At 34.7% G+C, this 22,392-nt stretch overlaps 2 protein-coding genes and 1 pseudogene across 3 annotated transcripts in view; 2 read left to right on the top strand and 1 right to left on the bottom strand.

Moving 5' to 3' along the window:
- The first annotated feature begins 1,506 nt into the window (after positions 1-1,506).
- Positions 1,507-8,746, top strand: LOC107701978 (aflatoxin B1 aldehyde reductase member 2-like; annotated as a pseudogene).
- Positions 8,747-8,796: 50 nt separating this feature from the next.
- Positions 8,797-12,730, bottom strand: mrto4 (MRT4 homolog, ribosome maturation factor). The gene is made up of 8 exons (XM_016504165.1): positions 12,649-12,730; positions 12,361-12,419; positions 11,877-11,980; positions 11,710-11,791; positions 11,505-11,572; positions 11,100-11,251; positions 9,675-9,751; positions 8,797-9,389 (listed from the first exon to the last, which is right to left on the bottom strand). Exons 1-8 carry the CDS (start codon positions 12,674-12,676, stop codon positions 9,240-9,242), a joined length of 720 nt encoding a protein of 239 aa, XP_016359651.1. The 5' UTR covers positions 12,677-12,730; the 3' UTR covers positions 8,797-9,239.
- Positions 12,731-14,854: 2,124 nt separating this feature from the next.
- iffo2b (intermediate filament family orphan 2b) overlaps positions 14,855-22,392 on the top strand; it is a 47,938-nt gene continuing 40,400 nt past the window's right edge. For both annotated transcript variants that reach the window (XM_016504164.1, XM_016504163.1), the window contains exon 1: positions 14,855-15,562. In XM_016504164.1, coding sequence (XP_016359650.1) covers positions 15,087-15,562 — 476 coding nt within the window. In that variant the 5' untranslated portion in view covers positions 14,855-15,086. The remainder of the gene's footprint in view (positions 15,563-22,392) is intronic.

Genomic DNA, 22,392 nt, shown 5'->3' with positions numbered 1-22,392 from the left:
TTTGGTTACAAGCCCAGATATTAGACCACTAGGTCACACCAATCCAAACATAGAGGATCATAAACATTTATCATTTAGTCAGCTGGAATTTTCAACAGTCCTTCCATGTAATTTTAATCAACCCGAATGAATTTGACAGCGGAACAAGTTGTAAGACTGTCAATTACTTAGACGCTCCATGTCAGATTGAGCAATAGTGATCATTAATATAATAAGCAAATGCCAATAAATCACCTGAATCATCTCAGCACTTACAGATGACAAGATAGACGATTTACACAGCTCAAGTTCCCAGACTGATATATTAGTCACTCTGTAAAATGTTTTATATCCTCAAACATAGGCAGTTCAGAGTGAACCTCCAGGTGATTAGTTTCATGTCTCGGATTATTGGCAGATTGTGTTACAGAGACCTGAAAGTGTGCTTTGTCTGTTTCATTTCTGTTAATCACTCATTTCTGTTAACCACTCAAAATATTATGTCTGAATGTTCTCCGGACATTCAAAACATCCAGTTTTTTTAAAAACATTTTTTTATTGATTATGTGAATGCCAAGGAAGTGTTCCATTTTATCATTTTGCAAACATTATGTGAAAATTATTTTGAATGATCTCCAAACTTTCCAAAACCCAGCTAACAAATAAGTTCTAAAAACATTATTTCTGAATGTACTCTGACCATTCAAAATGTCCAGTATGAATGATGTTTTTGTGCTAATGGTTTAAGAAAACTATTAAAGACCGGATAAATTTGAACAAAACGTTCTATTAACGTTACTGGAAGAACGTTTGTTCATAACTTTGAATCAACCTTTCCAGAACGTTAGCCAAAGTTCTGAGAACTAGGAAGTAATAACGTTTAAAAAAAATGTAAACGTTCCATGAATGATGTTTAAGTTAACGTTTCTGATATTAAAACGCTATTAAAGACTAGACTACTTTGAACGGACGATCTATTAAAGTTACTGAACCTTACCAGAACGTTAGCCAAAGTATTCTGAGATCAACCAGCGTCTCGCAAGTTCACCAAAAATACGCGTAAATACGCGTCAAAGAGAGTTTCCAATATGAATAAAAACTCTTCTAGTTTGCTTTAATTAAAATAACTTAGAAACTAATAAATATGAGCACGAACATGAGACGTAAATTCGTTCATTTCGTTCATTTATTGTGATATTCAAAGCTAACTAGTACTTAATAATAATAATATTCTGAAGCGCGCAATCTCAATCCAAAAACAGTTACTCACATGTGCGGCTTCAGGTTTTTTCCTGAACGGGATGCTGCATAAATTCCATGAATTAGAATGATTAAAGAGTAAAATAACATATCCATGCTCCCACGCTGTTCTGAAAGAGCCCTCCACCTAAATAACACACTTAAAGCGTTAAAACAAACTAATCTGCGTCCATATTAACGCGCGTGCAGCGCGGACTGAAAGCGCAGCAGCAGATGACAGGAGGAAGAAGACTCTCAGATCCACCTTAGACACCAACCGAGATCCAAATGCCCTCAGGACACTGTCTTCCTGTAGGAGCAGTGAAGGGAATGTCCTTTGAGAGGAACGAGACACATACAGAAACAAGCAAAGGCAGCTGAAGAGCTGACTGACCTCCTTCAGATGACTTACAAATGAGCGTAAAACTCGTTACTTCAGGCTGATTTACTGCATCACTTCAAAGAGCCCAATTCAAAGGAAAACACTTTATCAGACAGATTTCAGAGTCAAATGAAGGTAATTTTGTAATGAACTCACGTTTTAATGTTCACACCTTCTAATGGACCAGCAATAGAGCCATGATGGATTATATGCAAGTCTAAGTGCGCATATAAAAACATCCGTGTTTATTTATTATTTAAACCTGCAAATAAAAAGTTAAAGCATAAATAACATAAATAATTAAAACGTTTGTCCGCACGTTCTAAAAAAAAAATAACGTTTAAAAAACGTTCTATGAACAATGTATAAGTGCTAACGTTTTGTAACGTTATTAATGACCAAACAACATTGAATTAATGTTTTATGAATGATACTGGAAGACGGTTTCTGCATAACTTTGCCAGAATGTTAGCCAAAGTGATCTGTTTGTAATAAAATTGGTATATAATAAACATTTTATTAGATAATTTATCATACTTAATATAATATTATGTTTATAATATTTAAGCACTATTGTTATTTTAATTAATGATTTTATTTTAATTATTTAACATGTAATAACATAGCATTTTCACTTTTACTCAAAATGTATCATCAAACTAATTTGTAATAATAATAATAATAATAATAATAATAAAAAAATATTTTGCTAAAGTTTCCATTAAGTTATAAAAACATTATTTCCATTCAAAACATCCAGTTTTTATTTTTTAAAAATGGTTTTCCTTGGTTATGCAACCATTAAGAGAACATTCACTTTTCTCATTTTGCAAACATTGTGGAAATGTTTTAAATGTTTTCTAAACACTCTAAAACAAGGAATAACATTTAAGAAAAACATCAGATGAACATCCAACTAAAACTCATAATTTATTCTTTTACTCTATTTGTTCTGCTGATAATATTTGAAATACTATCATCATACTCATTTGTAATTAAAATATTTTATTAACAGTGTTGGGGAAAGTTACTTTTAAAAGTAATGTGTTACAATACTAGTTACTTGAAAAAAGTACTCTGATTACGTAACTCGCGTTACTTGTAATGCGTTACCCCCAACACTGTTTATTAATATGGATGCTGCTTGAAATAACAGCAAACCATCAATGCATTACCCATATTTCAGAACCTTCAGCATGTGACATAACAAGTTATCCTCTTGCAGGACGGGCCTGTCGAGGGGTCACCACCGAGCCACAGCTGAAGCAGCACTGCGATCAGGGATTCTGGGGCAACAGAACCTGGAAAACATTCCCTAAGAGCACTGATCCGACTCTAGAGGTCAATGCCAACCAGGGTTCAACACCTCTGCCGTGAGCCCAGTGCGCTTACACACTAAAACACACCTATAAAAACATCAGCTGCTATTTAGAGCACATGCGGACGTGTCACTCCAGGAAAATATTGTGTGGAATTCTTTTCAAGAATGTTTAATAGAACTCATGAAACTTAGAAGAAATACATTGTGGAACAAAACATTAGCATTCTTTGGTCTTCACGGATCATCTGTATTGCCTTTCTTAAGATAGACAGACTAATTTTGTATAATGTATCAGAATATTGTATTGTTTTAATAAATCTGTTAGGGAGTTTTTTTCCATAGCATGTGTCACATAAGACTTCAAAGGCCATGAATGTAGAAACGTTACTATGTTTTGAACCAGTAAAATGAAAGTGTTAAGAAACATCGGCTGTTTTGACCCAGCGGTTGGGTTAAATGTTTAACCCAACCTTCTGGGTAGTAACCCAACCGCTGGGTCAAAACAACCCAATTGCTGGGTTTGTCCCTATTTTACCCAGCACTGGGTTGTATTTAACCCAGCATTTTTTAGAGTGCATTATTGTCATTTTATTGAAGAGTGCATTTACTCTTATAAGAATAATTAAATGCTAGATTTAATATTACCTGAAATCATAAACAATACTTATTGGCTTATGATAATTACGTGCAAAACTGTGATGTATCAGTGATGTAATTTGAAAACCCAACTGTATTTGAGTACCTGACATGACATGTCAAACCGTTTTACGTGACTATATTCTGTATATAACATCATTTGACAATATCATCTCATATTGAGAGACTGCACTTGATATTTATGCTTTTAAGAATTATTTTTTTTCCCACACTACAGCAGTTGTCCTTTTGTGTCCCCTTGTTCAAGCACCTCCAATGAAATATCATGTTAGAATATAAATATCAAAATAAAATAACATTTTAAATATTATGTCACTGTAGCGTTGAACATTTATATGTTTAGTGTTTTATAGAATTGTAATTAAAATTGTGTCAATATAAATAAATGTAAATATTTGAAGTCTTAGCCTATTTGGCCCAGTCTGGAAGTTTGCTGAGGCCCCCTGTTTGAGAACTGCTGTACTACACCATTAAAATGGACTAATAAAGGCCAAAAGGTGATTAAAATACGGGTTTCCTTAAACATTTATATAAAGTTTGGATGCTGACAAAAAAAAAACTTATAAATAAAAACAATACATTAAAATACTAAGCAATAATAAATTGTAATTAAATAATAATTAAGTAAATAATAATAATTTATTATTATTATTATATTTATTAATAAATAATTAGTAGGAGCAGAGCAGTATTTAATTCTGTTTTAATTAATATTGTATAGTATTTTGTATTATACTTTTTATTACAATTCTAATAGTTTTAAATGTATTTTTATTATTTTAAATCAGAGACAAATCATATTAAATAATATATCAAGTGGCAACAAATAAGAAGAAATATGCTGGAGGGAATTTAAAAATACCAAGAAACAGTGCAAAATGAGGTACATAATAATAATACATGAAATGATATTTTCCACTCATGTCTGTGATTGTTACATATTTCTTATTTCTAACTAAAATTAAAATTATTTTAAAAATTGAAATATTAAATTAAAATATTAAAATAGAAATATATTAATGGCAACATTTCTCATTTTGATTTAATTTAACTTGAAGTGCTAAAATAACAAAACTAAAACTGAAATAAAAATCTATACAAACTTTATAGACATTTAAAAACGATACAAATACTAAAACGTTAAAATGGGAAAATAAAAAAATGAAATCAAAATATTAGTATGTTGAAACAATAAAGGTCTAAAAGGGGAGTATGTTTGTGATCAAGTTCAGTGCTTTCATTTAATTTGTGTTTATCAGTTCGAATCGCGACTAAAGCAAACCCCTGGGAGGGAAAGACACTCAAACCAGAAAGTGTCCGGAATCAGCTGGAAACGTATCTGAAGAGGCTGCGCACACAATGTGTGGAGCTGTTTTACCTTCACGCGCCGGACCGCCAGAGCCCCATTCAGGACACACTACAGGCCTGCAACCAGCTGCATAAAGAGGTGCATCACGAGAGCTTTCCATGACACACTACAGACTCTAGACTTTGTCCGTCAGACGTGTACTTTGAGAAATGCCTGACAGTCGGTGAGTTATTGATAGTTTATGGCTGTCTGACCTAGATGTTTTTAGAAAACAAAAGCTGTCAGAATTATGCAACTCAAGCTGTTTGTTGGTGTTTAGGGCAAATTCAAACAGCTGGGCTTATCGAACTATGCATCATGGGAAGTGGCAGAAATCTACTGCATCTGCAAACACAATAACTGGGTGCTTCCTACTGTATATCAAGTAAGTGGATAGATGCATGGATGGATGTTAGTCTGTATACAAGGTCTAGTGCAGGGGTGCCCAAACTCGGTCCTGGAGGGCCGGTGTCCTGAAGAGTTTAGCTCCAACCCCAATTAAACACACCTGAACCAGCTAATCAAGCTCTTACTAGGCATACTAGAAACTTGAAGGCAGGTGTGTTGAGGCAAGTTGGAGCTAAACTCTGCAGGACACCGGCCCTCCAGGACCGAGTTTGGACACCCCTGGTCTAGTGTATAACTATTTTGAAATTTGTCAATGAAGTATTATTGAAGAACGAATAGGCCAGTTTTGAACAGTGTTGATGTTTTCCTCTGAAGGGCATTTATAATGCAACCACACGACAGGTGGAAACTGAGCTGCTGCCATGTTTGAGATACTTTGGCATCCGTTTCTATGCATACAATCCCCTGGCAGGTAATGCATTCCTTATTGTTTTAAATGTATTTGCAAAACATAATAAATTGGTTCCTAATTAATAACAGACCTAAAGTCAACAAGAACTAAACTACTATGTACTGTATATTTTGCATTGCTTGTCTTTTTTTAATTTCCTCTCCATATTTTTTTTGTTTGTTAACTAACATGCTGTATAATAATATTTACTTTAGGATAATTAGGATAATACATTAAATAAAATAAACAAATAATAATAATAAAAAAACAATAATAAACAAAAAAAATCTGTAAACATAAACATGTATACTATAATTAAATAATGATTAAACAATACATAAAATAAACAAATAATAATAATAAACAAAAAAATCTGTAAACATAAACATATGTATAGTATAATTAAATAATTAAACAATGCATAAAATAAACAAATAATAATAATAAAAAAATTTAAACATAAAAATATACAAAAATTTAACAATAAAATATAATTAAATAATAATGAAACAATACATAAAATAACACTAAATTCTTTAAAGAAAACTTATTTGGCCATCTAAAATCATTCATTCTGCAATGAAATGGTCTCTTGGGCTAATTTCTTAACTAGCATTTTATGTTTTTGCACACTTTTTTTTTGTATAATTTGAAAACGTTTGCTTAATTGTAAATGATAAAAAAAATATATACAATAAAAATCTGATACTGATACTCTTTACTGATCCCAAGTAAAATAATTTTCTCCGCTCATCTCACAGGTGGGCTTCTGACTGGAAAATATCACTATGAAGATAAAGACGGCGCTCAGCCTGCGGGCCGATTCTTCGGGAGCAGCTGGGCTGGTACTTACAGAGACAGGTGCATTAAATTCATAATTCATGCATGACATTCACATCACTGACGGGGTTTTTTTTTCAGTCCTGTGTGACCTCAGAGTTTAGATGTAGTTAGTTGAGCATTAAAGGTGCTGTATGTAGGATTGACACCGAGTGGTTGAAGTAGGTATTGCAGTCCAAATTCAAAATATTGGAGGGTTTTTTTTCACCTTCTCAGACTTGACGCACACGCAGGTTGCCAGATTGACGACACCAACAGGAACGAGCGCACTTGATGATGAATGAAATTAAATACGCTGTATTTTCTGCCAACTGGCAACCCGGGGTGCCGAAATACAATTGGGTAAACTGGCAGTGGGCCGGTTTCACAAACCAAAACAGAGACCGACATTCCGAGAAGGGTATAACTGCAGCCCGGAGAATATCGTGGTAAAGAAAGTTGCAGTTCAGGAGATAAACAGTTAATAAGATTATGCGATATGAGATCGTTCCGTAACTCCCCAACCGGACCTCACCGGACAATGGCAACTTTTTAGTTACACCCAGCGTCACTACCCCCTCCTACCCTGCGAATGTCGTGCCCGGGGATGCCCCCGTTGCTTGGAACAAAGCGATAGAGTAAAATCTTTCCCCTGCGCTGACGGCTCGTGGGTGATTCCCGTTTATATCATTAAGCAGAGGTTCAAACTCCAGTCCGAACACCACTGGCCACGAGCTTTGGGCTCTGCTCTAGAAACAATGTTACATTTATAACGTTTTATTTTGAAATGTAAGTCAATAACAATTGGCTGAAGCCAGAGCCAATGGTGAAAGTCTTTGTGGGAGGAGACCCCGCCCCATTTTGGAGGTTCTGCCCACTTTTGGAGTTCACGCCCCATTTTGGAGATCAAATAGAATGGGATTAATCTGCAGTTATATCCAGTGTTGGGGAAAGTTACTTTTAAAATAATTACATGGCTAACGTGTATGGAGTAACGTGGCTAATTACAATATTGCGTTACTCCATAAAAAAAGTAACTGATTAAGTTACTTAGTTACTTTTTATGGAAAGTAATGCGTTACGATACATTTAATATGCACTTAGTATAGTATAATTTAAATATAGTAAGTATGTCTGAAAAAGCACAATTTAAATATATTTCTTTTTCACCTGGGTCTACTTGGACATTCCGGCCCGGAACGCACATTTTCAAAGGAGAATAACTGACCGTAGCATTGTTTTTCCAGATAAACAAGTATGTTAACTTAGCATTTCTTAAATATCTGCAGACATATGGTATTTTTAGTATACTTTAGTAGAGTCAAAAACTTACATACAGCACCTTTAAGATGTGATCAGTGTTGCATGTTTTTCTATTTCAGATACTGGAAGGAGAGTCATTTCCAAGGCATAGATGGCATTCAGAAGGCTCTGGAAGCAGCATAAAGCTCAGAGAAACCCACCCTGACATCAGCTGCTATTCGCTGGATGTACCATCACTCTCATCTGAGGGTGAGAGCAGTTATTTTAGTGGCATTGATATACTAGTATAGTTTTTGCTAAGAAATCATCGTATTTATTTTTGCAAAATATTTAATTTCAATTGACCATTCGCAAAGACTCGCCACCCTTTGTTACTGTTGCTATGTCCGACAAACCATGGCACTCTCACGACGCACATCATGTTCTCACGCAGTGAAAAATACAGGTTAGTTTTCATATGAAACTTTCAAATTTGGTAATTTGTTCAGAAATTCAAATAAATGCCATTTTGTGGCTCTTTAATGTGTCGTGACAGATTGCTGTAGTGCCTCAGTTCAAGCGACTCGTGAACCTATCATCTCTTCCTCTTTACTAGTTACAGCATGAAATAAACATGAATGAACATCAGAAGGGTATCTTGTTTCAACTGCGAAAAGACGCCAATACACACCATTTTTCAAGTTCAAGTCCACCGAAGTTAATCTACTGTCCTCTCTGGTTTGTTTGTCGGACAAAATGGCAGATTCAATGTTTTGACGTGTGTGTTTACAGGGTGATCTGGGTGACGGGGTCATTATCAGGATGGAGCAGCTGCATGAGAACCTGACAGCAGCCGCAGAAGGTCCGCTCAAACAGGAAGTCGTGGATGCTTTCAAACACGCCTGGGATTTAGTGGCCCACGAGTGTCCAAACTACTTCCGCTAGACGCCCCGTGACAGTTAGAGAATAAAACGATATGAAGCCTGATTTATAAGAACTAATACAGAGATCACTTTATTTTTTCTGTGTTCATATTTTGTGAGTGAACAGTTACAATTGAGTTGGACCAGCCTTCAGCATCCTAATAAACACAATGACAAAATGAAACATCTCTGAGCTCACCAACACTTGATTTTTCTCCATGTTTACATGAGAATGCAGTACAAATCAATGTGATAGTGGCATTTTGATGAATAACTGTTTTGTTGTCTTCTTGCTAAAATAACTTCCATTTAACAATAAATAAAAAAGATCCCGTTTGCCTCAGTTCGTTTCTCTCCATTCAGTCATAATAAACTTTGTATTTTTGTAGACAATAGAAACTAAACAGTGTGCAGATGACTGTGATAGTAATACGCAGCTCACTGAAAGAACACTCAATAAAACGTTTCATTTATGTTGGATCAACACAATGAATGTTCACAAAAAAAAGTCCATTGCCTGTGTCCAGGTTTTATTCGCTTCCGTCACCCTCTTCATCCGTTTCCTCTTTCTTGGTCTCATTGCTGTCACCGTCCGTCAGCTTTTCAAAGTCTCCGGATTCAGAATTCCACATGCACTTAATTGATATTTTGAATTCCACCATTTCGATTCCAAAGAGTTTCTGAATTGAAAGTCCAAAAAATTATGGTTTTACAATAACTGAATAAATCCCTTTTAAAATCAAAATTAGTTCATGACCTTTTTAACTTTTTAAATGGATTTTAATCCAAATAAAGAGACGTCATGTCTGCTAGTGCATAAACACTGCAGCAGGTTGTTTTAAAGTTTAAACAAGTCTTTTTTGTCATGTTTTCCAAGTAAAATATTTTACAAATTAATTCATTTTAAAAGCAACACTGCATATGTTATTATGACTTTTTGCAGTGTATTAGTGGTACAAACTCACCAGAATTCGAGCCTGTTCAGGTGTGAGTGTGTCTCCCTCTTTACACACTTCAAAATCCTTTATCAGTGTCACCACGCCTGCAGATGGATTGATAATAGTTTAGTTAGTGCAAACTAATTTACAATACACTTATCCTCTTCTGATTGAAGATGCAGCTTTGGTTATATTAAAATTTAATTTTGCTGAAAATGTTCTCTCTCAGGTCATCAAAGATGTAGTTGAGTTTGTTTCTTCATCAGAACAGTTTTGGAGAAATGTAGCATTGCATCTCTTGCTCACCAATGGATCCTCTGCAGTGAATGGGTGCCGTCAGAATGAGAGTCCAAACAGCTGATAAAAACATAACAATAATCCACAAGTAATCCACACCACTCCAGTCCATTGATTAATGTTTTGTAAAATGAAAAGCATGTTTGTAAGAAATAAATCCAGGCCCCCCTGCCCTGCATCTTTTGCATGTCTCCCTTATCTAACACACCTGACTCCACTCATCAGCTCGTTAGTAGAGACTGCAAGAACTAAATTGGGTGTGTTTGATAAGGGAGACATACAAAATGTGCAGAGCAGGGGGTCCTCCAGGACAGGTTTGAGAACCACTGATTTAGACATTTTAACCGTTTCTTCTGATCAAAATACCTGTCCATAATCCATAATAACACTTCCTCCAGTCATAAAATCCACTGACATGTTTGTTTACAACTGTTTTGGCTTGTAAACAGTGCTTGGTGTTTGCATATTTTTCTCCTGATTCAGACGAGACAACTTTTTCTCTAAAGAAAGCAATTATTATGGATAGAGTATTTTAGCCGGAAGCAACGGTTTGAAGTTAAAAACTAAACTAAATTGACTAATTGATGGACTAGAGTTGTGTGGATTGCTTGTGGATTATTGTGATGTTTTTATCAGCTCAGTCATTCTTGAGAAGTGGGACAAAACATTGAAAAAATAAAACCTTGTACTCTTGTATCTTACAAGAGTGTATCTTATATGTACTAAGCTACTGAGCTATGCTTTGATGAGGACATTAAGAAACACAGATTTGGTATAATAATGAGAAAGTTAAATTGAAGGTGATTATTGTGTTAAATACATTATATTATTAATCCCTCATGACATTTAAAATTGAAAATATATATTTTTTAAACCTAATAGCAGTTACCCTTGCTGGACCTGTTTTGTCCCATGTCTCAAGAATGACTGAGCTGTTTGGACTCTCATTCTGACGGCACCCATTCACTGCAGAGGAACCAATTGATGTGCAAGTGATGTAATGCTACATTTCTCCAAATCTGTTCTGATCAAGAAACAAACTCATCTACATCTTAGATAGCCTAAACGTGAGCCAATTTTCAGCCTTTTTGATTGGGTGAACCATCATTTCACAACTTGTTTGTGTAATAGTCACCATGTTAACTAATGGTTTACCTTTCTTCAGAGCTGTAGGAAGGCCCAGCTGTCTGAGCTGAGGCTCCATCGAGTGTGGAAACTGCTCCAGCGGACCCTCATCCAGCGTCATGGCCATGGTCGCTACGTTACCCGCTCGAGCGTAATCCACCTCTTTAAAGCTACTGAAATATCTGTGGACAAAAGTTCACGAAAAACTGAAATTATTAGGTTTTATTAGAAATGAATGATAAAATCGGACATATCAAGGATGTTAGTAGATTAACACTTCTGCAACTCAAAGCATAAAAGCTTATTGACCGATGATGCCAATAATTCCAATTAAACTAGCCAGTATATCAGTCCATATAGTTTTAAATGAATCACAAATAGGTTTATATACAAGTTATCAAAGCCAATTGATATGTCAATTAAACGAATACTTACTCTTGAACCTCGTCTTTGGTTTTGTTTGTGAACAAAACACCTACTTCACCTCTGAGAAACTTGCTCACCTGCAAAACAAACCAGAAGATCGAATCAGTCACTCTTGACAGTTTCATAAGCACTTTATTAGCCAAAGAAAGCCAGTATAGTTAATCAAATTCAATTCAATTAGCAATTAAACAGTTGATTGCACGCGCTGGCATACTTTATGCAGATTATCTTTGTATTCGTCTGTCGGTCCTTTCCCCAGCGCGATCATCATGACTTTGTTCTTACCGAAGAAGAACCTGAAACATAACACCCAAGTTCAACCTTAAACTCTTCGAAATCCTAAAATAACCCTTAAAAACAGTGGAGATTGTGTGTTTATACCGGCTGTGTTTCCAGGCCGTCCTGATGTCTTTTAGTTTGTTGTTTCTCATGTTTTCTACTGAGAACACAAACACGTATCTGTAGATGTCTGCACATTTCCGCAGCTGAGAAGGGGGAGAAACAGAAAAAAGATATTTTAATCAATCACAAAACTATTGTGATGATATTACATATTTCATTTAGGCCTGGAAATAAGCAAAAACAAATCAATCTTATCAGGAGGAAATAGGCCTATATCCGATTCTGTACTACCAAATACACAAAATAATGATCTTTAAAAAAGCATCATATGACCCCTTTAAGGTAGGTTTCTTGTTCTAAAGAGCATCTTGAGCTTCAGTGGAAGCATCTCAAATCATGCTGGAGAACATGATCATCAAGTTTTGTTCATATCAGTGCTGCTGCTGTCATTCCCAAGCACTTCAAAGAATACCACGGTATGTTTGTAGTGTCACCCAAAAGAGCAATGAAAAGTCATACTAACCTCTTCAATCAGATTTTGCTTGGCTTCCAACCCCTTCTTGGTTGTTTTGGTTAAAGAAACTGTTAAAAGCAACATTAATGATAGTACAAGAAACATTAACAAATTCTAACAGACTCAGCTGCTTCAATAACATTAATAAATTACACTAAAATGAATTAGTTTAACCACGCAGTTTAACTTAAGTCTGAGCAACAAGTAACAAACATGCTTTTATTTCAGCTCGAGTCATTTTAATGTATATCGTGTAGAGTTCAAGTGATAAAACGAACTAAAAGATGAAATAACTACCTTTTTTGTCCCTCTTGGATTTCGGCATGGTTCTCACGTTGTGGCTCGCTGTATTCTCTTCTTCGCCTGATGAGAGATGAGATGAGCGCTTCACAGACTGTGAGGAATCACACCGCCGCCTAGTGGTGTTCGCTGGTGCCTCATGAATATTAATTAGAGCAATAGACGAACTCTATTGGATGGTTCGCATTGAGTAATTAATATTCATAAGCTAAGACGAGCAGAATTGTAATTTCCTCGCAAGGAAAACTGTTATTAGAAGACTGTTATATTATGAACCAGCAGGAGGCGCAGCATGAAGACACGTACTGTACGAGTAGGTTTGTACAGTAACTTTCTCTTATTTCTGATTGTATAAAATAATAACGTATTAGTCAATAAAGATACACAAGTTTCTTTTTAAGGTTTTTATTGTTTTACAGTATGCATTTATTGTTTAACATTATGCATTTTTTTCTTTTTTTACTCAGGTAGGCTACTGTATTTTTTATAGTGAAATATTCCCTGACTTTTGCAGTTAATTAAATGAAATCCAAACTTTTTAATTTCACTTAAGCAGGATTTTGTCTACTTTGATTTTTGACTTTAAGTGAGTAGCCCAATGTTGGTGCAGCACCCACTTTAACATAGTTTCTTTGTAGTTTTCTGCTGCTGTTAAACAACGACCAGAACCGATTATTTCAACACGTCTGTGAAGTCTCCCTAAAAAGACCTTTTCCCAGACACCTAAAACTCATTAGAAGAACTGTCTCTTTTTGTTATAGATTTATGTGAGAAAGCATGGATTCACGCGGGCACTTAACACTTGAATAAAAGGATTTGTAGCAGACATGACTGCATTCCCAAAAACGTTGATTTTGCATACTTGGACTGTCTATTCAAAACAATTGAGGAAATGACAGATGATCCTCAGAAATCCTTGGGTGTGTTTTGTGCACATGTGCAGAGCGGCTTCAAGCCAGGGCAGGTTTAAGGTGCATGCTTGTGTAATGTCTGATTTTATTCATCAGTCATTTGGTGAAATGCAAACAGAGCTTGTGTTGCCGCAACATGCAAAAGTGAAAATAATCGCTTCAACGCCTTCCTTAATTTGCCTAAACTTATTCTGCTGATGATTTTAATTTATGGCTTTGCTAATGAGCTAGCTCTCCCTTTCACATTTAATATCGATCATTAATATTAATAAAGGTATGAACCTTTCAACTATGATTAATGAGCCTGAATTAATCACAGATTTGCATTCAGTGAACTAATTATGTTTTTGCAATGAGCAAAACCTGAAAATGTTACTTTGTTGCAGTCAGAAAGCAGATAAATGCTAAATATATAAATGAAAACATTATATATATATATATATATATATATATATATATATATACACACACATACATTTGAAGTGAATCAAAACCTTTCATCAAAATTGTTCTAAAACCTAATACCAAAATGCGTTCTTGTCTTAGCACAACTTTGATGAAACTTAGGACAACTTTGATCCACTTCAAATGTTGACTACTATATATATATATATATGTGTGTGTGTGTGTGTGCGTATATAATATTTTCATAATAAAAATGTAATTAAATACCTATTTACAGATAAAAAATAGAAAAATTCTATATTTTATCAATATTAATAGGCTTATGATATTATTAATAGTTAATACATTATTAAACATTGATCAAATATACATTTTATATATTTAGATGCAAAATTCAATCATATATGTTGGCAAAATAATATTATTGATAGTTAATTAATTTTTAAACATTGATACAATTTTAAATTGTATATTTTTAGATAAAAGTATATATTTGATCAGTATTATTATTAATGTTATGAATAATTGTTTACTTAATAAATAGCCTACAGAAAAACATAAACTGTATTTATTTAGATAAAACATCAGTAACATCACAAAAAATATTTTTTGTGGATCGTATATGATTTATGATTCATAAATGCATTATTAAACATTGATAAAATATCCTGAAGCATCTTGTATGGCTGTTATTTTTATCTTTTATTATTTTAACGATTAGTTGACTTAAAGCGCTAGTATGGCAGAGTGTCTTTTTTAAATCAGGTTATAATAAGCCACACTTGCAGTTTTAAGAAATAAAACGTGCTGGAGTTTGTTTGAGGGGGCGATGTTGCCAAATTCCTGCACTCCCCCTCTGTCTCTCTTTCTGTGTGTGTGGTCCGGGAGTTTCGGAAATGAGCTGACACACGGACGCTGCGCTCCTCCGTTATTCCTCTCGTTTCCACGGAGAACATGATGCGTCCTGGAAGGATAGACAGATAATGACCGCACTGCTTGTTTCTAATCAATCGATGATACTTAGGGGCTTTTAGTACGCATGAGAAGAAGACTGCTTGGACGCACCAGCTTTGAATCGAAGTCGTTACAGCTCGCCGATATCTATTTTTGTATGAAAACATGAGCTCGTTGTTGTTTGGAGAAGGTTTTTTGGGCGGCGTGGTGAGCGGCGCGCCGTCGGACGCGGTTCCCAGAGCGCTGCGCAACGACCTGGGATCCAACATCCATGTTCTCAAGACCCTCAACCTGAGGTTCCGCTGCTTCCTCGCCAAAGTCCATGAGCTGGAGAGAAGGAACAAACTTCTGGAGAGCCAGCTGAAGCAAGCCTCCGGTCAGCCGAGGCATCAGGGCTTCTCCTTCACGCGTGAAGTCGCGGTCCAGACGGACTCTCTGGGGTCCAGACTTCCAGGCACCATCTGGAGCTTTACGCATATTTTGAGACAAGGAGAGCGCGTCAAGACTGTCCAGGGACCCGGAGTCACCTGGACCCACCCGGATGGGGTCGGGGTCCAAATCGACACCGTCACCCCAGAACTGCGAGCCTTGTATAACGTTCTGGCCAAAGTCAAACGGGAGCGGGATGAGTACAAGAGAAAGTGAGTACTGTGTTTACTGCTGCCTTTATCTTGCCTTGATTCTTCTTTTTGTCAGGCCTGAAAGCGAACCTTCTGCTGGTCAACGCTTCTGTGCCGGACCGATTCATTGCAGCAGAATATCTTGGCAGGCGAACAGCAAATATTGAAGGGCCCAGTTCTGCACGCAGGACAGCTGGACAGAGTCCATACAGGCCAAATGAACAGCTTCTGTGTGTATGCTGGTGTGCTTGCATGGGAAATACTTTTAAGAAGTGATTCGTTAGCCTTTCATTAAGGATATGTATGACGAAGGCATCATTTGGACAGTCAAGCTCTGGTGAGGTTCAGGGTTTGTTTTTCCATCTGTTCAGGCAGCCGTGATCACTATTATCAAGTCACCTCTAAATATACCAATTTATTTTTCTTGCATTGCTCAGCAGCTGAAGTCCTTCTGCAAATTTTGCAGCTGTCTTCAGAAATATGATATGAGAAGCTTTTTATCACAGTTGCCCAATGATTAAGTTAATTGTTTCATTCACTTTATTTACTTGATACAGAAATGACTTAATGGATGGTCGAGATGATACCAGACCATAAAAATCAAAAGAAAAAAAAAGTTTTTGCATAAACAAAATAGTCTATTTTATAGGACCATTATTATATATTTCTCATTGCAACATTATTTTCATGATACTATTGCATATTTTGCCCCCAAATGTCATTACTTGTAATACAAACAAAATAATTTATTATTAAAAACATTTTTACATCATGGTATTATTTGTGGCACTTCTTTGAATTTATGATGATTTAAAAAAAAAAAAAAAGTAATTGGACAACAGTATTGTTTTAAGAAACTACAGTACAAATTATGTATTACATTAATGAAAATCATAATTTAAATATATGGAACAGTAAAAGTAAAACCTAAGGATGCATTACAAGTAATACGTTTTTTGTTTTGTTTTTTGCATTTACTGCCAGGTATGTTTACACATATGAGGAATTTGTTCACCAAAACCGATTATGTTTGTATAACATAACTCGTATGTATATACATACCTGCAATAAAGCTGATTCTGATTCAGTAATGAAAATTTGAGGGTAAAATTTGCTTATTGTCCTGAAAACAGTGCTCCATTTTATTTTACTTTCAAAATATAATTTCCTATTTTTAATCTAATGATTTTGGAGTAGAAAGTGACATACATGATGACAGATTTCCAGCCTTTGTGAATGAGGTTTCTTTTGGATGTTGAATGGGTTTTATTAATGCATGACTTCTGAATGACTTCAAACACTGAGGCGTCAGAGGAGCCGCGTGAATGTGAGTATAATATATGAGTGAGAGAGTGTGTGTGTGTGTTCAAGCTGCCCTTTTGCCCAGGCATGTGCTGACTCACTAGTAAATACTGCTGCCTTACCCTTCAGAAAGCCACAGCAATGAGCACAAATGAAGGCGAGTAAAGAGGAAGCAAGCGTGTATGTCTCACATCCTGGTCATTCTGTGGGTGATTCAGAAGCTCAGTTTAACACTGTTGGTGTTGTGGGCTTGTCTTTGTCTGAGATTGGCATCAGTTATGACATCATGACATTACACAGGAACTTCAAATGGGTTGCGGACAAGTTCGAATATGAAATAGGCCAATATCTTTGTTTTCTTTGTTAGAATTTCTTTTGTATCGTCTACAGGAAGTTTACCAACCAACGAAGTTAATAAGGGAATCAGTATATGGGAATCTATACCTATAGGCTAGTGGAAACTATGGAAGCCAGGTTCTGCCACAGGATAGATAGATAAATAAATAAATACATAAAATGCAATGCCGCCATTTTATTTGGAATTTTTTTCCCCTCACAATTCTGAGAAACAACTCAGAATTGCAAGATATAAAAATTAAATTATGAGATAGAAACTCTGAATTCTAAGAACAAATGTCATAATTATGAGATATAAACTCAGAATGTTGAGGAAAAATATCAGAATGACAAGATATAAACTCAGAATTCTGAGGAAAAAGTCATAATATAGAAACAAATGTAATAATTATGAGATACAAAATCAGAATTTTGGGGGTAAGTCAAAATTATGAGATATAAACTTAGAATTGCAATATATAAACTCGGTTCTGAAACTAATTATAATTATGAGATATAAACTCAGAATGGCAAGATATAGCCTAAACTAAATTCTGAGAAAAAAAGTCAATTATGAGTTATGAGAAACTCTAAATTCTCAGAACAAATGTCATAATTATGAGATATAAACTCAAAAATTTTGAGAAAAAGTCTGAATTGTAAGATAAACTCAGAATTGCAAGATATTAACTCAATTCTGAGAAAAAGTTATAATTATAGGATAGATAGATATAAATTATAGGATATAAATGATAACTCTTTCTTGCAGTTTCGAGTTTATATCTTGCAACCCTGATTTTCTTCTCAGAACTGCACACTCCTAATTGAGCGCTAACATCTAAGTTTTTTTTTGTTTTTTTAATCTAGCAATTCTTCTTTTTCAGAATTGTGCAAAAAGCGTGAGAATTGTGAGATGAAGTCACAGTTTTATTTTATTTATTGATTGACTTATTTACTTTTTTAATCCTGTGGTGGAAACAGGCTTCCAAAGAAAACCTTTTTTCTTGTAAGCACAAGATCCAGTGTATTTTGCTCATATTAAGTATTAACCATGGTGCATAAAATTCTGCTCAATTTGTGCAATTACATTTCTTTGCAACTGCAATCAGCAGACTCTGCTCAGCAGAATCAAAATGACTTAAAATGGGCTAAAAAAAAGCCCATAAGTAGTTGTTTACACACTAGGTTCATACTAAAATGTATCCTGATGCTCATGTGAACAGTCAAATAATGGCAGTAAACTTGAAACATAAACATTGTAATTGTAAATGCTCTCGGATTACATGTCCATTATAGCTAATAGCTTCAGTGGCTTCATATCTATATGACTCCCAAAGGAATGTTGGTTAATGGCGCTCAGAGATTCATTAATCTGATCATTCCATTCAATGTTAGTTAGTATTACATCTAAATAATTGTTCCAAGTGCAAAATTAGGATATATAATAGGCAACATGTTTATTAATGCATTAAATGAAAACTGAATGGTGATGCAAGAGAAGGCGATGCATGTGTTTTCTGACATGCTGATCATGTAAGCGGTGTGTTAACAGGTTGCAGCATTCATTGTGCATGTAAGCTTTTCTTCTGTGTCTGTAGTTCATCCTGCTGGAGATATCTGACCCCACACTGGTCTTTAGTGCTGATGATTCCCTGTGAATCACTGGTGTGCATTACATCTCACACATATCATTTGCTCATACGTTTGGGAAGTGCAGCTACATGTCCATTTGCTCCAACCGGCTCCAACAAATTCATTACGTTGAAGGCTTAACGAATAATTAATCAGCTTATAAATAAAAAGCTATAATGCTCAAACATAAACCAGCTCCCAAGCTATTCGAAGTTTGGGATCTGAATATCCCTATGTATTGAGTATATGTGTGTTATCTTTATATCTAAATGGATCACTAAAATATATCACTATATATCTAAGGCCACTTTTTGTTATGCCAATAATGTCTTTGCATTCTGAATCTTTATCTAGGGATTTTATTGATGCATGTAATTATTTGCATCTATCAAGAAAAACAAAAAAGAAGCTGTAACTACAAAAAGATTATTGTAGTATGTTTTACATGAAAATACTACATCAGTCTTTCTCTTTAGAAATTCATGTTTAACACTGAGTTTTTTTTTTTTTGTACATTGTTTTAACCTAATTAAATTAATTAATTAATTTGAATTATTTTTAAGGTAAAGGTGAAATTTATTTATTTGTTTATTTAATAAATCCAGGATGGTAAAATGTGAAATTGTTTCATTTCATTATTTTATTTTATTGCTGTAGATTATAATCGTGCAGCAAAGTAATAGTACATACATGCACAATTTAAGGTATATTTCCTTAATTTTCCCTAAATTTTATTTATTACATCTTTTTTAATCTAAATTAAAATGAGAAATGTGGCCTTAGCAACTAGCTAAAATAATAATTTAAAAAAAGTTTTTTGTTATTTTATTTTATTGCTGTAGATTATAATCGTGCAGCAAAGTAATAGTACATACATGCACAATTTAAGGTATATTTCCTTAATTTTCCCTAAATTTTATTTATTACATCTTTTTGAATCTAAATTAAAATGAGAAATGTGGCCTTAGCAACTAGCTAAAATAATAATTAAAAAAAAGTTTTTTGTTTAATATTTTATTTTATTTCAGAAAATGTTTATTTAAATCACTGCTTCAAAAACATTTATTTATTTGTTTGTTTATTTTTGTTTGCTTTTATTTTTAATGGTTTTAGTTTTAGTTGACTATAATAACCCTGCTAAGTTTAATATTTACTGTTTGGGGTTTGTTCAATCAGTCTAAGTATGAGCAATAGTATTTATAGATATATAACTAATCAACCATAAACTAGTTGTCTTAGTTGTTTGTCTTTTGCTGAAACATAAGCAAAAAGCATTAAACAATACACTGTAAAAAGAAATCTGTGACATTTACGGTAAAATACCGGCAGCTGTGGATGCCAGAACTTCACCGTAAAAAATATGGTAGCACCATTTTAGGTTTTACAGACTTTACTTAAATTCACAATAAAATACCGTATTTAATTAACTTCACTGTAAATTATACGATGACTATTTTTAACAGTATTTTACTGTAAAATTACGTTAAATGTAATTACATTTATTCACTGAATATATTATGGAAACTTACTGTTAACCAATTAACAGGTCTTTTACTGTAGCATTTTTACAGTCTTTTACTGTTAAAATCACAATAATTTTTTTACAGTGTACATTTCATGTGCTTGTTGGATGAGGCGGTCACAATCTTGCACTATTCAGAAAAATAAGATGTTAGTGTCTTTGCACTGACAGAGCGGTGCGTGAAAATCCATGTGCAATGATTGGTCAGAAGTTGCTGAGTTTGTGAAGATTATTGATTTCCTAGACACTTCAAAGATATTGCTCTTCCGCTGCTCCACCACTAAAACAGAGCTTTCTTTATCATCAGTGCTGCAATGAAGCAATCATTGGGCCTGTTAGGAAGTGAACTGACTGTATTACTGCTGTAGTGTTTGTGGCTTTAGTATATCTACAGCCGCCTCGCTTCTGCTCTGAATGGCCAGCAGCCTGCTGGAGCGAGAGCAGAGATCGATGGCTTTTGTGTGTGTGTGCGTGAGATAAACTGCTGTCGGGACACTAGTACGTGTGTCTATATGTTGATCTATTGCGGTCTGGTGCAGCGTTCTGTCACGACTTCTTTAGGAAAACATTCATTAACCTCTTAAGAGAGATATAAAGCTGACATGTAGCTCTGCAGCATACAGTATACAGTCTTACTGTGGACAGTATGCAGATTTTCTGTAAGCATGAAATCCCTGATGACCTACTACATGCACTGAAATGTGCAGTATAGATCCACTGCCTGACATACTGTATCCCACAATGCAGTGCATTCGACTTGACCTTTAATTTCCAGTGTGATGAGCTGGAAGTGATTCAATTTTTATATCTCTATTTTTATTTTATTTGTTACTGTTTATTAGATTTACTCAAATTTCAATTTCCGTCAATCTAATTTTTTTTAAATGATACCTGGGTATATGAACTACCATTCAAAAGTTTGTGATCAGATTGATTTTTCAAAAATAAATGAATACGTTTATTAAGCAAGGATGCATTAAATTGTTTAAAAGTGACAGTCAAGACAAAAGATTTCCATTTCAAATAAACACTCTTCTCAAATAAACTTTTTATTCAGCAAAGAATTCAGAAAACAAAGTATCACAGTTTCCACACTAATATTAAGACGAACTACTGTTTTCAACACTGATAATAATAATAATAAGAAGAAGAAGAAAAATGTTTCTTGAGCAGCAGTTCGGCAGATTCAGCAAATCAGATTTCTGTTCACCAATTACACCTTAAAAAATGACCAGATTAAACTGAGATCTCAGAGAGGCAACCTCCATCAAACACAGACCTCCAGGACAGTTTCCCCCACATGAATAATTGAATGGCAGCTGAATTTAGCTTCAGTGCTGCAGATCGATGCTGGAGCCTGAGGCTGAATTTTTGGAGACTTTGCTTCCTCCTCTGCTGTTTGAAGAAATAAAGCTGTAATGAGCAGAAAGCCTGTCTGTCTGTCTATCTATCGTTCTATCTATCGTTCTGTCTATCAGGGCTGGACTGGGACGTAATTTCAGGCCGGGAAATCTCACACTCGTCCAGGCCACACAGAAAAAAAGGGCCAAAACTGTACCTTTTTGGGTACAACAGCTTGACACCTTAGCAGCTGTTGTACACCAAAAGGTGTGATTTTGGCCCCTTATTTCCTGTATATAGCCTATACATCCACAACAATTTCTGATGGACAACTCTATTATTTGTATGGCAATCACATAAAAAAGGTCTAAATCCTTTGTCGTATATTAACATTATATCAGTTAATGAAAATATGGTATTTAACTGTAAATTTTTTTTTTACAGTGTACCAGTCAAAGGTTTTTAAACAGTAAGTTTTTTAATGTTTTTAAAAAAGTCTCTTCTGCTCACCAGGCCTGCATTTATTTGATACAAAGTACAGCAAGAGAAGTAATATTCTGAAATATTTTTACTATTTAAAAATACTATTTACTATTTAAAATAACTGCTTTCGTTTGGAATATATATTTAAAATGTAATTTATTCCTGTGATCAAAAAGCTGAATTTTCAGCATTATTACTCCAGTCTTCAGTGTCACATGATCCTTCGGAAATCATT

This window comes from Sinocyclocheilus anshuiensis, unplaced genomic scaffold (assembly GCF_001515605.1).
Source record: "Sinocyclocheilus anshuiensis isolate Anshui unplaced genomic scaffold, SAMN03320099.WGS_v1.1 scaffold262, whole genome shotgun sequence".
NCBI lineage: Eukaryota > Metazoa > Chordata > Actinopteri > Cypriniformes > Cyprinidae > Sinocyclocheilus > Sinocyclocheilus anshuiensis.
Note: the sequence above shows the minus strand (reverse complement) of the source record. Positions and strands in the feature narration are given on the sequence as shown.